This window comes from Wasmannia auropunctata, unplaced genomic scaffold (assembly GCF_000956235.1).
Source record: "Wasmannia auropunctata unplaced genomic scaffold, wasmannia.A_1.0 LD335737.1, whole genome shotgun sequence".
Taxonomy (NCBI): domain Eukaryota; kingdom Metazoa; phylum Arthropoda; class Insecta; order Hymenoptera; family Formicidae; genus Wasmannia; species Wasmannia auropunctata.
The window spans coordinates 133,247-150,593 of NW_012027153.1; the positions used below are offsets into that span (position 1 = coordinate 133,247).

The 17,347-nt window shown below is 36.4% G+C and overlaps 2 protein-coding genes across 8 annotated transcripts; one reads left to right on the top strand and one right to left on the bottom strand.

Annotated features, from left to right (window-relative positions):
* Nucleotides 1–39: 39 nt before the first annotated feature.
* On the bottom strand, nucleotides 40–4,160 carry LOC105456163 (probable cytosolic iron-sulfur protein assembly protein Ciao1). Of its 4 annotated transcripts, XM_011699996.1 has the most exons (5): nucleotides 3,403–3,922; nucleotides 999–1,376; nucleotides 795–903; nucleotides 546–710; nucleotides 40–444 (listed from the first exon to the last, which is right to left on the bottom strand). In XM_011699996.1, the coding sequence occupies exons 2-5, from the start codon at nucleotides 1,362–1,364 to the stop codon at nucleotides 176–178; spliced, it is 909 nt and encodes a 302-aa protein (XP_011698298.1). In that variant the 5' UTR covers nucleotides 1,365–1,376; nucleotides 3,403–3,922; the 3' UTR covers nucleotides 40–175. The 4 variants fall into 4 exon arrangements, with proteins under 4 accessions (XP_011698298.1, XP_011698296.1, XP_011698297.1 ...); XM_011699994.1 differs by lacking the exons at nucleotides 40–444; nucleotides 546–710; nucleotides 795–903; nucleotides 999–1,376 and adding exons at nucleotides 1,657–2,349; nucleotides 2,514–2,975; nucleotides 4,089–4,160 and having other exon boundaries at nucleotides 3,403–3,752; XM_011699995.1 differs by lacking the exons at nucleotides 40–444; nucleotides 546–710; nucleotides 795–903; nucleotides 999–1,376 and adding exons at nucleotides 1,657–2,349; nucleotides 2,514–2,975; nucleotides 4,089–4,140 and having other exon boundaries at nucleotides 3,403–3,766.
* Nucleotides 4,110–15,011, top strand: LOC105456162 (UHRF1-binding protein 1). Of its 4 annotated transcripts, XM_011699988.1 has the most exons (18): nucleotides 4,110–4,197; nucleotides 4,882–5,083; nucleotides 5,198–5,389; nucleotides 5,472–5,697; nucleotides 5,792–5,958; nucleotides 6,040–6,199; nucleotides 6,427–6,684; nucleotides 6,763–7,005; nucleotides 7,110–7,136; nucleotides 7,551–7,643; nucleotides 7,726–7,907; nucleotides 7,993–8,230; nucleotides 8,478–9,697; nucleotides 9,788–9,922; nucleotides 10,573–10,584; nucleotides 11,681–12,055; nucleotides 12,158–12,305; nucleotides 13,273–15,011. In XM_011699988.1, the coding sequence occupies exons 1-18, from the start codon at nucleotides 4,154–4,156 to the stop codon at nucleotides 13,629–13,631; spliced, it is 4,281 nt and encodes a 1,426-aa protein (XP_011698290.1). In that variant the 5' UTR covers nucleotides 4,110–4,153; the 3' UTR covers nucleotides 13,632–15,011. The 4 variants fall into 4 exon arrangements, with proteins under 4 accessions (XP_011698290.1, XP_011698291.1, XP_011698292.1 ...); XM_011699989.1 differs by lacking the exon at nucleotides 10,573–10,584; XM_011699990.1 differs by lacking the exon at nucleotides 7,110–7,136.
* Nucleotides 15,012–17,347: the final 2,336 nt, after the last annotated feature.

A 17,347-nucleotide genomic window follows, 5' to 3' on the forward strand; every position in this document is an offset into this window, starting at 1 on the left:
AAGTTCTATTAGGATAAAAAAAATGTACGTGATGCAAAATAAAAGGAAAAAAAAGAAAGATCTTTATTTCCAACATTACAGTTTCCCTCTTCCATACGAGCGGAATGTTCGAACGCTGTTAAACCAAATGCGACTAACACGATAAGAGATACAGTAAATATTCTTTTACAATAGCTTACACGGTTTCCAGTGGATCCTTATCACTCTCAGAGACGCGCACCTCGACAGATTTTTGTAAACTGCGCTTCAATATCGAGGCATACACCTTCAAAAACCCGCGTTCCGAATCCGAATGATTCGTTAGTATAACATGACTTCCCTGATGTACAGCGTCTAATACATCGTGATGCAACATTTCCCCCGTGAGATACAAGTCCGCAGATATTCCTTTCAAGATCGACGTGCCCGCTCCGGCACATAGCGCAACGGTCTTAATGTTACCGTCTAAAATGTAATAATAATGACGCAAAATAGTAATTGTATCGCCCATCGAGCTTGCGATTTCCATTTTCAGTAATAAATTTTTATTTTTGTTAAGATCTCACCTGTACCGCGCGCACGTGCTAATCTTACGTGCTTCAGATCAGTTTGTTGCTTCACCAAATTTACTACTTCGTCAACGGATATGCGGTTCTTCAAGGTACACAATCTTCCAAATCCATAAGTCGGATTACTGTCATTTGGTTGAATCGGCGTGCTACTCTCCAGCTCTTAAAACGTAATTTTTATGTATAAGGTAAGCCAGTACAGTAGTAATGCTTTAACGATGCAGGTGCGAATCTAATTTTTTTTACCAAAACATTCTGCCAGCCAGTCGTTTACACCACCTTTCACAGAATCGAAACTGCTGTGCGGAGAGAAGACAGCAATCTTGTTTTCTAGACACCTCGCTATTATTCGTTCCTGTTGAATGCAAAGAAATTACATGTGTAAAAATATATGTAAAAAAAATTAGATTGAAATGATATTTCTCGGCAAAAATTATATTACGACTTTACCTTCCAGGATTTAGTTGTAATAGATTTCAGCGGAGCAAATATTAACGGATGATACGTGACGATTAAATCTGTTTTCAATTTAACGGCTTCGTCCATAACATCTGCGGTTAAATCATTCGTCAATAAAATGTGCGACACAATTTTCGGTTCTGTAGGTTCAACCAGTAATCCGACGTTGTCCCAGGAAGCTGCGAGCGACGTATCCGCAAATTTAATCATTGCACTCACAACATCCTTCAAAGGCATGCCGTTTGTATTTCCTGCAGCGTGACTCATCGTACGTATCGTTTTATATTGTTCAATGTATCTGTACTGGAAGTAAAAATTCTTGCAAGATAATCCCACGTTGTACAAACGCTTCTGCATTTATGAGCAGCCCTAAAATAAAGATGTGATTGTAGACGGTCTATGACATTATTTCAAGTATAAGACTATTAAAGATTATTTTTATTTTTCGCAAAATTGAAATTGAGCTGCATTAATAAGGCGAAATATTCGAGTTTTTAAGCTATAAGCTTTTGGAAATAAAAAATCTTTTCAAATCAAGCTTTCGAGGAAAAGACAAATGATAAAACTATTTGCATTTTATGCGTAACATTACAAATTTTGTAAAATTAAATGTTGAAACTTGGGAAATTAAAAATTAGACCAAATGATGTTTCCCTTTCACGCTCTATGAGAAAATAACAATTTTTTATTTTGTACAACAAACAACGTCTATTATGCTATTCGTCATTTTGGACATTTGTTTTTAACAAGTAAGAAAGGCATCAAGTAAATATTACGTATTTTATAGAATGTTTTATTCGTTATAAAACCATATCTTCACAGAACTATCGTCGCTCGCGGACGCGAGCTGTCCGGGAATCGTGGGATTCCATTGAACGCAGTTAACATCTTGAGCGTGTGCGCTGTCCGCCGAGCAGACCATCGTGAAGTTCGGTTGATGCGGATCGCAGTCGCTGTCCTCCTTAAATATCCTAATGATATCGTCGCCGCACGCGGTCACCAGTAAGCCCGTAGTCTTGCACCAGTCGATGTCGTAGACAGTTCTCGTGTGGTATCCCGACAGCGTGCAGACACACTTCCAGACGGACTCGTTGTTCGGCGTGGCGACGCCCATGTCGTTGCCAGGTTTGTACTCCCGCCATATCTTCACCGTTTTATCGTCGCTGCAGGTCGCTATTCGATTGCCAATCTTATCCCACGAGAGACTCCACACCGTGGACGTGTGAGACGACAAGGTCGCGATGCACGACCAGTCGCTGTCGGCTGCGTCTTCCTTAAATATCTTCACCGTGTTGTCATAACTGGCAGAGGCCAGGATCTCTTCGTGCGGATGCCACCTCACCTAAAACAAAATAAAAAAACCCATTTTATACGTACAAGGCATAAAATCGTCGCTTACAAATTGTTTTTATTGGTAGAACAAGATTTCTTTTTTTTTTTTTTAGCAAATATATATTTAAATCCTAGTTTCATCTAATGAACAAACTTGCAACGATTGCAACATACCTTCTTTACATCTTGAGTATGAGCATTGATTACGGCGGCACACTCGTATTCGTCGTCGTTCACTTCCCATACCCACACAGATTTGTCCCGGCTACACGTGGCGAGCAGCTGGCCGGAGATCGACCAGCTAACGCTCTTCACTTCGTTCTCGTGCCCCTCTAACGTCGCGTTGCATTCGAACTGCCCCGACTTCTTGTCCCACACCGCGGTGGTGGCGTCGAAACTCGCCGACGCGATATAGTTGCCACACGTGGACCAGGCCAGCTCTCTAATGGTTCTGGAGTGCCCCTCGGTGAGGATCATTTTCGTGACCCACTTGGGCCCCTCCAGTCCCCATATTATAATCGTCTTGTCCTCGCCGCAAGACGCAAGATTCGCACCCTTGGGATGCCAACAGACGCTCCACACCCTGCCTCGGTGCCCGGTCAGGCTTTGCTTTAGTTCCAATGTACCCATTGCTACCTGCAACAGCACAATTCATCTTTTATATATATAAAAAATGATCCATTTATCGAGAATGAAGAAATTTACTTAAAGGATTATAAATTCAATGAGACAGAAATAATAAATAAAATGTTTGTTTTCAGAATTTTAATGCCTGGAATGAGCACTAACATGAAACATAGAATAGCTCAGGATACGTTGGAACTAAATATAACAGAGCATACCAAAATTTTCTTACCGCAAATACATCCGTTTTTCCCATACCAATCTTTGTCATTCCAACACGCAGTGTATAGTACTTGCTTGCAATATATGTAATTAACAATAATGAGCCTTCGTCACATGGACGGTAACACTTGACGACACTCGGCCGTAAGTTATTCCATTCGAACGCATAAGTAACAAACACGAAATAATAAAATACCTGAAGATCTTGCGAACTCACCGTTTTGTGTTTTTCGAGGTGAATATCAATCCCTGATTCTCGCACGCATAAATATGCCGGTTGACAGCGCGTGGAATATTTATGAAAGCGATAACAAGTCTCCGTAGACGGGCCCCGATTCGATGCACATACATGTGACTCCGCAATACAGCCACCGGTAAACGTGCGATTTAACCGAATAACAGATGCGATTGCCGACAGAGAGCGTTAAAGTCCACTTGCATCAGCTGGTCGGTGCGAAGAGAGCCGACGCATGTCCGCATGATTGCCTGAGAGCCTGGGGTTCCTCAAATGACAATTTGAAGACCATCCGCGTCATTTTCAGGTTATGATTACGCTTCCACTTGGTGCTGCAAATGATGTGCTTCAAAGTACTTTTTTTTAATTAGTAAAATTCTTTCTTCTTCGACGGGTGCATTTCGTTTTATATAATAACACGCCTACCGTATCATCTTATCCTTGTTTAATATTCAGTGAACAACAAGGATAACATGACACATCATGCGCATCATGCATAAAACGGAACGCACCCGAGGGGTGTGATCGTTTTACGCGGGGCCGTACTCGCTGAGTGTGATGTATGTGTGTGTGTATGTGTGTGGTTATATGTTGTGTGCGTGGATAGCCAGAAGTCGCTGTATAGTCGCTGTGTAGATCGTCATAAATATGTGTGGTGTCAAACTAACCATGCTAAGACGTATTGGCTCTCGTTAACCCGTTAAGAATTTAGGCTCGCCGACACGGCCGGAAGATGGTTTCGATTATCAAAAATCAGCTGCTGAAACATCTGTCGAGGTACTGTGTATCCGCGGTGCAATGTATCGCGGTGTGATCGATTAACCTGAAGCACACACGGCCTCACGGTCTTTCTCTCTCCCTCTCTCTCTCTCTCTCGCTCTCTCTTTCTCGCGCAAGTGACATGCCAAGGAGAAAAAAAATCGCCCCGCTCCATAAGTCACACGTCACGTAACGCGCTCCTCTTTGCACTTCCTTATTGACGAGACGTACGTCTTGTCATCCCGATACAGCCGTCGCATCTCCCTTTTTCCCAAGCGCCCCGCATAATTTTAATATCGAGTACACGGAGCGGCTCTTGAAAGTACGAGAGAAAGCGCTCTCTCCCATAGCGATCGACATACTCTCGTCATATGCCACTGCTGATTTTTTTGCTTTTTCTTATCAGACCAAAGTGGTGCACGTTAACTGAGTTAGCAACAGTTATATAACTGTGCATAAAAATTTATATCTATGCTAATTACATTTATCTATTGTCGAAGTACAATTTAAACATTTTTTTTATAATATACGTATACACATATAATATTATTATTTGCTATATATATATTTTTTTATTTATACTTATTTATATATATATATATACATGTATATATATATATATTATTTATTTACTTTATGGTCTTTATAACAAATCATAAATGACATATTTTGCATGTTGAGTTTTCACGTTACATATTGTAGGTTTACGAAGAATTTATCTGCTGATAAGATAAACCTGAGCACATTCAAAGGTGAAGGAGAGCTATCAAACTTAGAACTTGATGAAATAGTCCTCACGGATCTACTAGAGCTGCCATCGTGGTTAAGACTAACTAATGCTTGGTGTAATAAAGTTTCATTTCGCATACAATGGACCAAACTGAAAAGTGTTCCTATCTTTTTGGTAAATGGACAGTTATTGTTTAAAGATATATATCGATATACTTTTCATGCCATTTGTGTTTATTATATGTAAACAAACTGCAAACAATTGCCAATCGAAATGTTATGTTTCCAGAGTTTGGATGAGGTTCACATAGACGTAGAAACATGTGAGGATCTAAGAAGCATGTCTTCCCCGCAGGGTATATCATCGTACGCTGGTCCTGCAAAGTATTCTTTTATACATAAAGTAATTGATGGAATAACAATAGCTGTCAACACTGTGCTGGTTACTTTTAAAAGTCCTGCATTTATTGCCTCAGTCCAGGTATGGTATTACTACAGCGTACGTTATAGAGTAAATTGAACATTTTTTACAGTGACATTTATCTAAAATTATATTGTATTAGATGAACCGGATTATGGTAGAATCCAAGTCGGCGACATGGCAGCGTTGCGATCTCAGAACCACTAGAGTAAAGGATCCTGATCGGGGGCAGTTACTTATCTTTAAAGAGTTAGAATGGCAGACCGTTAGAATAGAAGCTCAAAGTACTAAGGATCAGAATTTGACGCCGCTTCGTTTACTTACAAATCAAGCGAGATGTCGAATTACGATAAAAAAAAGAATATCAGGTCTGTTAAAAGTTGATATAAATAAATATTTATTGGTAAATACATTATTCACCATTGCTAAATCTACTATTTTATTGTTGGATCTTTTCATTAGATTGTTTCATTATGGGCTCCAGATTAGTAATTATACTAGATGATCTTTTATGGGTATTGACGGACTCACAACTGAAAGCCGCGCTCCACTTTCTCGATTCTTTAGGTGGTCTTATTGAGAAAGCTACCATTCTTGAACGAAAAACAAAAGCCGCAAGAAAATTAGAGGTTCATATATAATTTATTTAACATTTATTTTAATTAACTTTTATAAAAGTAATTATTAATTTTTTTGTCTTATAATTTAAGGTTTTACCGGAATATCAAGCACAAATATCTCAACAAAGTAGAACAAAGAGTCAGTGTAATACAGCGATTTCCAAAATATTTACGAGATACGATGTTGTAGAGACATCATATCATTTTCTTTCACAACGCATTGATCTTCATTTATGTGACGATGCTGGTGGTAAGTTCAAGAGAGATTTATATTCGTTTTCACATTTGATTAATTATTCATCTCCGCAACCAATTATTAAGAGTGTTATTTGTATATTTTTTTATTTTACTTAATATTTTATTTTACATATTTATTTATTTAACATCTATTAAGTATAGTTTATGACTTTCTTTTGCATTACAATATATTTACAATATATTCACTTTTATTTTATCAATATTATATTATTGAAACAGGAGGCAGATCATTACATCCTGATCTGAAGGACGGTGGTGCACTACAAATTTCATTAGTTAGATTTCAAATTGATTATTATCCGTATCATCTGGCAATGGCGGACAGAAAACATTGGGCCAAGTACAGAGAGAATGCCACACCTCATAATCAATGGTTGCAACAATCGTTGAGTTCGTTCCGAAGTCAGTTTATGGATCTCATAGATTCTGGAAGAACACAACATTCTCCGTTAACAAGAAGTCAAGGAAACGTAACAGGTTCGTGCATATATAGTATACATCTAAGCATCTAATGCAAGACGTAATTGATATAAAAATTTGCAATTTTATTTAAAGCAGCTAGCGGTACGAAAGGTTCCAGAGAGCATTTGGAGAAAAGTAATCAACCACAAAATCCAAATGTCACACCGTCTGAGCAAAAAAAGGCGCAACATCCTAGTGGTAATCCCGTGAAAAATTATGTCTTGGAGCAGCTTGCCAAGCTAATGACGACGTGCATTATTATCAGGATCGATGATTTTACCTTGTACAAAGCGACGACAACGTCGCGCAATCCAATACCGAAAGAATTTATCTCAGGTATCGTATGTCTTAATATTATCTGAATTATTTGCTTATCCGGCTCTTTATTCAAATAGTCGCATCAGGTTTGACAATAATTATTTTATTTGGTAATTGTACAGCTCAAACCAGGAAAAAACATATACCAGGTACAACAAATTAGTAGTTTGTTTGAATGTACAATAAAGTTTTTAGCTACATTTGAGTTATTCTGACAAGCAGTTTCATTATTTTACTCCGATTTTTGGTTCATTTTTTTGGTTCATCTTGTAATTTATTTTATTTAAGATAAGATTAATCTGTAATTTAATATTTAGTGTGCAATGATTCATCATGAAAAAATATTGATATTACATATTACAAAAGAAATTTTCTTATAGAGATTGTATGAGATGTATGTTATTTACAAATGGTATTGCTAAATAATGTTTTAATATTTCGACAAAACGACATATAAAGTTATCATTGCATGTGAAATCGAATTTAGATAGCTAGATTGTCCTTCCATTCAATCAACTTCTATTACTTATTCTTACATCTATTAAAATTACGTTTTTATTTAGGCGATCGTGACAGATTTAGTCTTCCAGAAGACGTAACAATAGTTCATGCCGAGTTTACTTATTACTATTACCCGGGGGATATTACTTTTCCCTGTAAGCAGACATTTTATACAGATATTTTTTATTCCATTCGATAACGTCACTGTATTAAATGACGTATAATTTTTTTTTTTAGTGCCGCCGCCCAAATTTTATGTACAGCTAAATCCCATTCAAATAAATTTCGATGTCTGCTCGTGCCTTTGGTTTAATTCTTTTGCACTGAATCTTTATCATTCTCTTATGGGAAAGGACAAGCAGCTGAGTTCTTCGCGTTTAATGTATTTTGATGTAAAGATAGAGGCTATACTCCCAAGAGTAAGTTAGAATATATTAGCACTTTATAGACTTTAAAATCGTGCCATTTAACATTTTAGTGATGTTAAAAATTTGTAACTTTTAGATAGTATTTGAAAGTCAGCAGGATTACCCCAACCAGAAAGACAGACCCAAGTCCCTGCATCTGCAAACCTCCAGAGCATCTATAACAAATGTTCGATCAACGGAGAGATCTTCAAGGGCGGACTTGGCGCAGTGCCTCAATGCATTTCAAATGGGACAAATGTTCTTTGGCGCAGAGTTTCCCAGTAAATCGAGTGATTTTCATGTAGTGACGGATAAATTTCTGGCGCATTGTGCAGGTATGTGTGTATTCGCGATATCGTCAATGTCAATAAGGTCCGGTTCCACAAATGTAAGATTAACGTTAATCTCGGGGTTTAACTTACTGTTTATATCTTTCTAATTCTTAGATTAGACAAAGATAAAGCGAGTTAATCTTCGGTTAACCGTGAATTGTGAAATCGGGTTCTAACACTCCTCTAACACACGTCTAGTCCTTTTGTTATTAGTTTTTTTTCACATTTCTTTTTCCGTTTTGCATTTCAGGCACCGATAACATTCGGCAAATACCGCCCAATTTCAGTAGCAATTCCGTGAACGAGCTGCTTCGTCAGCTGAACAGAGAACTTTTGTGGACGGAGGCGAAGGATGTGTGGTGCTGCAACTTGGAGCCTGTTTGGGGGGATTTTTTCGGTGCGCGGGCCGTCGGCCAGAATCGGCCGGTGCCGTTTCTCGACGCGTTTCCTCTGACCCTGTGGTGCCACTTCACCGCGGACCCGTTGTCAGCCGCGGAGAGGCATTCGCCCGCCGACATTCACGGGCTGGCGTACATAAGCAATCTAGTTAGCGTGCAGATAAATCATTACCAGTATTTGTTCTTACTCAGACTGTCGGAGATACTTTCCGAGATGGCTACGTACTTGGCTGTGGACTCGAATAAAATTCTGAACGTGGAGAACGGCGGCTCGCTGATCGTGGGCGCGTTGATACCGCAGGTGGAAGTGACGTTCGTGATGCCGTCGCACACGCCCGGCAAGGAGAACTCCGGCGGCGATCTGGAGTCCGTGATGCCCGACTCGTCGAGCATCGCGGACGACTACGTCGGCTCGTCCGCGGTCTGGCAGCACACCAGCACGGTGGGCGCGCGCGTCGACTTCAGCGCCAAGAGAATGAACACGAGCAACGACGTGGAGACGCCCCAGAGCGAGGCGTCGTCGATGCTGTCGATGGATTACTTGCATTCCGCCCCGACGACGCAGCCGGTCGTCACCTTCAAGCAGAACGGCAGCACGAAGAAGGGCGATCAGGAGGGGCCGACGAACGCGATGTGGTGCATCCCCGAGAGCAGCGGGCCGCAGTACGTCGTCGGCAATACAGCGAGCGACGAGAAGAGGCACACGCCGGAAGCTACGCACAAGCACAGCAAGTCGGACTCGAACACGCCCTTTATCCCGAATAATTTCAACGTCAATCTCTCGTCTATGAAGAAGGGATTCAGCAATCTGATGACGTCGATCGACTCGGCCTTGAAGGCCTCCCCGGAGGACGGCAGTAGCGACACGGTGTCCATGAGAAGCGACGTCAGCTCGGACAGCGAGAATTACGTTTTGGTGAACCTACAGGATCAGGGGAAGATCGACGCGGTATTCGGCATCGATAACTCGATTAGGATAACGGCCGTGGAAGAGGCGACGGAGGTTGTGGAAGAAACGCCGGACACGCAGAGTGAGAAATCTATGGACAGCGTATGCAAAAGGAAGGATCTGGTGAGTATCGTGGAGTATGCAGTTTTGTGAACGAAATTTCTCGTGATTATCGAAGACGGTAGTAATGGAATCTTATTTTCTCATCCGCAGGTTTCCATGGCAACGTTCAAGCTGTCGAAAGTCGAATTTATACAACAATCTTCTGATTATTCTTCTGTTATTAAGATTCAAGTTTCCAATGTTGACAACGATGAATGTTCGTCTATCCCTTGGGATGAATTTCAGGTGAGTCAAGTTTACATTTTAATCGATGTAAAATAAAATGAATATACATATATACGTTATGCTATAATTATTATATAATTATGCTCTTTTTGAAACGAACAAAATTCCTTATTAATTGTATTGCTGCAATATATATATATATATATATATATATTCTCTTTCTTCTTTTACGATGGAAATTTTGTTACTTTCACATAATATAGCTTATTTATTCAGCATCATTTGTGTGCTAATTTAAAGTACCTCGAGTATAATTAAAATTATATTTATATACGATAAATCTCATATTTTGTAATAACTTTATTGACATATTTGAGTTTCAACCGTATAACAAAAAAAATCACTTCTATCCACGCAACTATATACATTTTGTCGTAATTTAAAGAAAAACCGCATTGAATTCTTTATGATTACAAGTTATAGCAAACCTTTCCAATTAGAGTATATATTTGAAATAGCGGGTTATTTGTGCATAAGCTACTAATACTTGAGTAGTTTCGCAGTAATTTGCTCATTGTTTTTTACATTATATTAACCAAGTTGATATTATAAATGTATATTTATACGATTTCTGTCTTTTAACTTTTTTTGCATGCCTCTCCCGCGTCTCTCCTTCTCTTGTGAATGTTTTTATGTGGCACTTGTGGCAGGTCAAGAGAAAGGTATTGGCAAAACCATTCATACATTTATTAATCTTAGAACACTGTTAAAAATGCATGTGTTGGTTATTGAGGCTACATCACATTGCTGTTATCATCACTATTGATGGATCTCGTAGAGTCAACGAAAACTACAAATAACGTTTTAATAAATCAAATTATAATACTGTAATTAGGTATACTTTTCCTGTAATTATATACTCATATGGTTATTAGCAGATGCAAATTTTTATGCAAAAGAAGCCAATCAAATGGAAGTGTATTAAAAAGTAGCAATTTGTATTACATCATATTTATATGGAATAACTGCATTATATGTTTTTGCTTTTATCTTTCTTATTTGACAGAATAATTTTAGGATTTAATCAAAGTATATTATTTTTGATTTGTAAATTCGGGTGTGCTTTGAACAGTTGTTAAGTGAGTTACGCTTTTAATTTTTCATGATTTCCATACAGAGTCTATACGAATATAATTTTGAAGTTTTTATTAATTTTATTAATTAATTAATTAAATAATCGCGATAAACAAAATGTATGGCATGGTATTAAGCTTGCATTACGATATTTACAATAAGCAATATATATATAGCCTGATTATGCTGGGCATTGTAAATATACACGCATCATTTCATTTGCTTTATATATTATTTTATATGTGGTTATTTGATATATTGCTTTTCACATATTAGACAATATAAAGAATCGCTTTAGCGCATCGATATGCTTTTGCATCTGAATGACCTTTTTTGCAGTTTATACATACATTAAATCTTAATCCAAAGTGGCTTAGAAATTTGAAATTTCTTACTAACACGTTTAACAGTAGATATTTATTCTGCAATTAACAGATTGAAATAATTAAGTCATTAATTATACTATCAAGGCCGCGTTATGTATAATTTGTAATTAACATAAAGAGATCGTTAACTCATTTAGTGTACAAATCATATATTCATATCTCATCTAATTTCGCAATCTGATATTGTAATTTGAGCAGTAAATTGAGCGTAATCAATATAGAGAAGTAAATATTTTACTAGCTACATCGTAATTTCCAGATCTATCCGAATTTAATGTTTGTGCATTTTGTTTGATAGACCAAGTTCAGTTCGCGATCTCGAGGCTGGATAGAATTGCCGTCCGATTCCGAGTGCAAATCACGTATTAAGCTACGTTTGGATCATTGCTTGAAAAATCCCGAGGATTCCCGTAGATTGTCGGACGCCAGTCAGAAGGTCATGAGCGACAGTAATAGGCCGGTGTCTCACGACCGCGCTAGATTGCCTGAACAGGACGCTTCGGTCACTACATCCGGCATCAATGTGCATGACAAAGAGGGCGTTATGAATTTATTCGAGGATAAGTTAGAGATGAGAGTCGCCAGCGTAGGAATGGCGCTGTCGATGAGCTCGGTGACGGGTTTGGCGGACTTGGCGGAGGACGAGATCATACCTAAACCGATTCCTATGCAGGTGGGTATAATTCACGCAAAGATTATCAATTTTCTGGATATTACCTCCTTTCGTTTCGAAGCTTCCAAGATTGATTGCCAAACGCGTGTATTATTATTTCAGATATACTTAGAAAATATATCGTTGCGTTTGAATGAAGATCGTCCGCCAAATAACATAACTTCCCCTGGCCCGATCCCGATAGATTTGAATATTTCCAAGCTCAGGATAGCGCGGGACATGAGCGGCGTGTTTCACATCGAGCCCGTTGGTAAGTAGCGGCATCATTAAACGAGGCGCTATCCATTTGTTTCTGCCACTTGCAGTTAACATTGAGTTGACTTTTCTTTTCCGATCTTTATGCGATCTTAATCTTAGCTACGTCGTCCCTGCGCCTGTAAATACACGTACCTGTAAGTTGGTATTACATGGTAGATCTTTTACATTGCGCAAGTGGCAGATTTCTGTTTGGAAGTAATTAATATTACATATTGCATAACTGTTCTCTGCACCCAGGCGGCCTTTCGAATGTGAGCATTGATATAACACATGTAGACAAGTAGCTTTAGATCTCGCTGCTTATTATTATTGCACAGCTTATATATGTTAATATTATTTCATCTAGATATTAATAGATATAGACAAAATATTAGTGCATTTCAGTAAGCATGAATTAAAAGCTTATTGCGTATTATTGTATATAAAGAGAAATTGGTGATTCACCAAGAATCATTCTACTTTTTATTAGTTATCATTTTATGCTTTATATAAGTATTATTTGTTAGATTTATATCTAGGATATAATTATATTTTAGGATGTATCTAAAAATGAGAATTTATTGAACGGAAATTTTTTTCGGTAAATTTGAGATTAGTTGTCTAATTTTAGTAATTTATTTACTCATGAAGATTTATTATGAAGAATTAGATTAATATTGAATCTCAAATTGATAAAAAAATTCTTTGTTATAAATACATGTATCCTAATTAATATTTATAATTATATTTGTCTTATCCACAATTTATATCTATTTTTTATCATAAAAAATTATGTATTTCATATCGCACATATCTGAACATTGGTATGATTAGACATGTGTATATTTATATTAGTACATTCACTTCTTTTTAATTATTATCTCTTCTAAAAGAAATTATATAGTGTTATGTTTGTATGTTTCTGTTGGATTTTTCGATATAACTTCTAGTAGATCAAATAGCGATTTTCTTGTTTTTAGCAACTGCAATAGATGAGATCCATTCAAATACGGCGAGTGACAAAATGCTTAAGAATGCGGAGCACGAGAGGGAATTGAAAGCTCTAAGACAATCCAGCAAGCAGCTGAAATTGGATAACGAAGAATTGAGGCGTCGTATGGGAGCTCTAGAGAGATTATCGGAAGAGAATGCGAGATTAATGCGCTTGAAAGAGGAATCGGATGTAATAAGATCTCGTTTGAGCGCCGCGGAAGACGACATCGCGAGTCTTCTGCAAGAAAAGAAACTTTTACACGAAACCATTTCGGAGCTGCGTAATCAAAGACTGGAAGACGGTCCTGGAGGTAGTAATAGAGCTTCATGGTCTATTAAGAGATAGCACACCAGTTGTTTCGATTGCTCCAAATGTTGCAGTTCCAATAAGTCTTAATCGGTTATATATATTTTCTATAATGCAAAAGAAATTTCTTTCGACAAGTTTAGAATATCCTCATGTAAAGCATAAAAACTTTCAATTTATTTAAATAAAATAATTACTGTTAACGATATAATTTTCAACTTTACATAATGAATTAATGAGGATTAGAATAATTTTAATTTTTCTGAAAAAACTATCAGGTCTATAGCTGTTCTCTAAGACATATTATTCTCGTCTACCGTAATTACGCTAGTAACTGCCGTTTAGATCTTTTGCTTAAAATGTAAAACACAGTGATAAGAATCGTATGGATAAAAAAAAAGAAAATATCAACTTTCTTACCGTGATCGACTACAGGGCGATAATAAATTGCAACGTTAGCCTGTTTTCCGTTTCACTGTGAAATTACCGATCGATCGTACGAATTCTTGATAAGTGATAAATCGCCTGTGTGCCGGCTGTTTATGAGTAGTATGGCTGAAAGTTACGGATGACTGTATTATATTATGTGCATTATTTTGTTTTAATATATGTATAGGTAAAGTATTTCGTCACTTATCTATACATATGTGCTTATATGTATACATATCCTTCTGAAAACGAGGTGAAATATGATAAAGATGCAGAAAAATTAAGAAAACGACTTGTTTGAGTACTGGATTGATATCTGTGTTAATAAAAAAAAGACGTAGCGAGTAACTTTTTCTTTGAAAATAAAATCTATTCGAGCAGAATTCTTACGTATTTGTGCATTCTACTTTTGTCGTGTATTCATATCAGGATTTTTAGGAGGATGTGTATGTACGTGTCATGTACAGACTAAGCAACTGCACTAGTCAGTATATCGCAATCTATTGGGTTGATTCCACAATTGGTTAGATTTTTATATTTTGCTTTCCGTGGACATATGACGAGCAAGAGCATACTGTGAAGCACAATGATTTAAAATGAACGATTGTAACTTTACAATTAGTAATATATACTAGAAAAGCCTACGGATAGACTAAATAGGAAATTGTGACCTGGTGGTATCGCATTATATCATATACATAATTTTGTATCGACTGATTTAACGATTCATCGAATCAACGATGAAAAATTATAAATAATAATAATAATAAGAATAATACGTTGAGGTGGGACGTTTCAATAAGACTGTGTAAAAATTCGGAGATGTTGGTCTATAGTAGTCGCTCTAGAATCTCTCCTTGAGATAATTTATATAAACGTTAGACACGGCGGAATTGAATTGAATGAATTTTCAAAGTGAGATAAAAAAAGAAGATGGATACGATGGATTGCGAATGATGGTCCTTTTAATAAAACGTCTGTTTTAATTTACAATCGGTCCCGATGTAATAGCTTTCTTAGAGTCTCTGATTTCGATAGATTTAATTTCTACGACGGATTGCTGGCCGATCCTACATAAATGGAAAGTATTTTTTTAGTGCGTACGAATACATGATGCGATCGAAATGCGATTTGTTTCATAATGTAAATCTCTTTGCTCTTAATATACACACACACACAACACACACACACACACACACACACACACACACACACACACACAAACAAACAACAAACAAACATATGTCATGTATTATAGATACGCCATTTAGATAGATTTCCATTTAGATGCGGCTTCGAACGTGGCGTTCCCTCGGCAAATATTTTCTAATAAAACAAATAAACAAGTGTATCGTGATCATGTCGATATCTCGTGCGACGATAATCTTGCAATCGCTTGAGACGGTGCAATAAGATGTAGTTATCTAATATTTGACTGGTGAACGCAATGACTGAAGGTAGCATAACATATGTAGGCTTAGAGAAGAGTGAAAGGTAAAAGGTTGAAGTTTTTGTTACTTTCAGATGTACGGATAAGCTTTTTATAATGCACATATCATATCTACAATGAAGGATTTGCTTGTATGTATAACACATTTATATGATCCGATAACGTTTTTATATTGCAGGAACATATTTGCCTTGCAGTTTAATTGTATTAATGTCTCTTATCGTTCAAGTCTGATTTTAGATCAACTTCCTAAAGTTTGCCCATAGTTCCTTTTATGGAGAACTAATTATTTTTACATTAATACAAACATGTTTGGTGCAATAATCAATATATGCATCAAACACGTTTTTATTGTATATTAAAATATATTAAACTAAAGTTATATCTGTTTAAAAAAAAAATCTTCAGAGTTTTAAATATTTCTATACTTTAAATTTAAATACTCCTTTATAAGTAATGGAAAATATTCATATTTCATATGTATACGATATTTTTTTATGTATGTTATAATTTTTTATATATCCTATTTAAAATAGAAATAAATAATTGTTTATTTTCTTCCATTTTCTTGCATAATGGCTTTAAGAATGTATACCAAATATATAACGAAATAACGAAAAGACTTTATATACATATATAATCTATCCAACTAGCTGCAAGTTCTGTGTAGCTATATATCAAGTGGAATTGCTTCAAATAGTGTAAAGCCCGAATTCTTCCTTTTTATATATTTTAAGTACTTATTTGTATTATATAACATATATTTTATTACATCACTAACACAAACTTTAGGAAGTTGAATGTGATGAATTAATTGTATAATTATAATAACCGTTAATGTTACACTTTAACAGAATGCGTTTATAGTTTATAATCCTATTCAGGCTTTCCGATATTTACATTTAGTTGATTTATGATTTAGACAGGAGTTGTCATTCCTATAAGATTCTTATATTGTTACCCGATTTTAAACGTTGTTGTTAGCTTTATTTCTGCCATATTGTATTGTTTTCGATTGATAATATGTTTTTGATTTTAGCACTGTCAACAGAAGATTTTTTCGATTTTTTAATTAATTCCATAACACTTAAATAACTTTGTACTAGTTATTCTAGTTATTAAAATTCCAAAAAAATGTTGCATATATTAGTGAAATGTATATATATATATATATATATATATGTATGAGAAAAGGAGAATAATCATGCCGTTTAGTGCATGAGCACGCGCGCGCGTGCGATATGGTCCCATTTCGTAAATTCATATCGTATATCAACGACCGTGTGATAACATAGTCCGGAGTAACGATGCAGCCATAATTTACGAAATGAACCTATTTTATATATTAAACAGAAATATAGTGCATATATATATTTGAAGATTGTCATTTCAATATCAAAGTGCTAAGGATCCCAAGAGTGGGTTGTGCAATTGTTCCACATTCGTTCATACGGAGAGAGGGAGAGAAAGAGAGAGAGACAGAGAGAGAGAGAGAGAGCATAGATGAATTGACGTACGCTTATTGCCGCGTTCGCTATTTCTCCGTAGCTTTTGTTGTGAAACATTACGATTATTAAATAATTTAAATAGGATAAGTAACAGTTTGGGGATATGCCAATTTGTTCAGTGTAACACTTTAATGAATTATTATATAGCTTTGTTTCGAGCGATAGGGGGGAGGAGGGTGGGCGTACTTTGTTGAAATATATTATTTTACCAAATGTATGTTTCAGCAATATTAAAAGAAAATGTTATATAATCAGTATTGATTAATGCAATACGTGGGCAAATGAGTTATGTAATACGAAAATTTGTGGCTATATTATATATAAAATGAATATATATTATATATATTCATCTTCAAGTTTAACGAAAA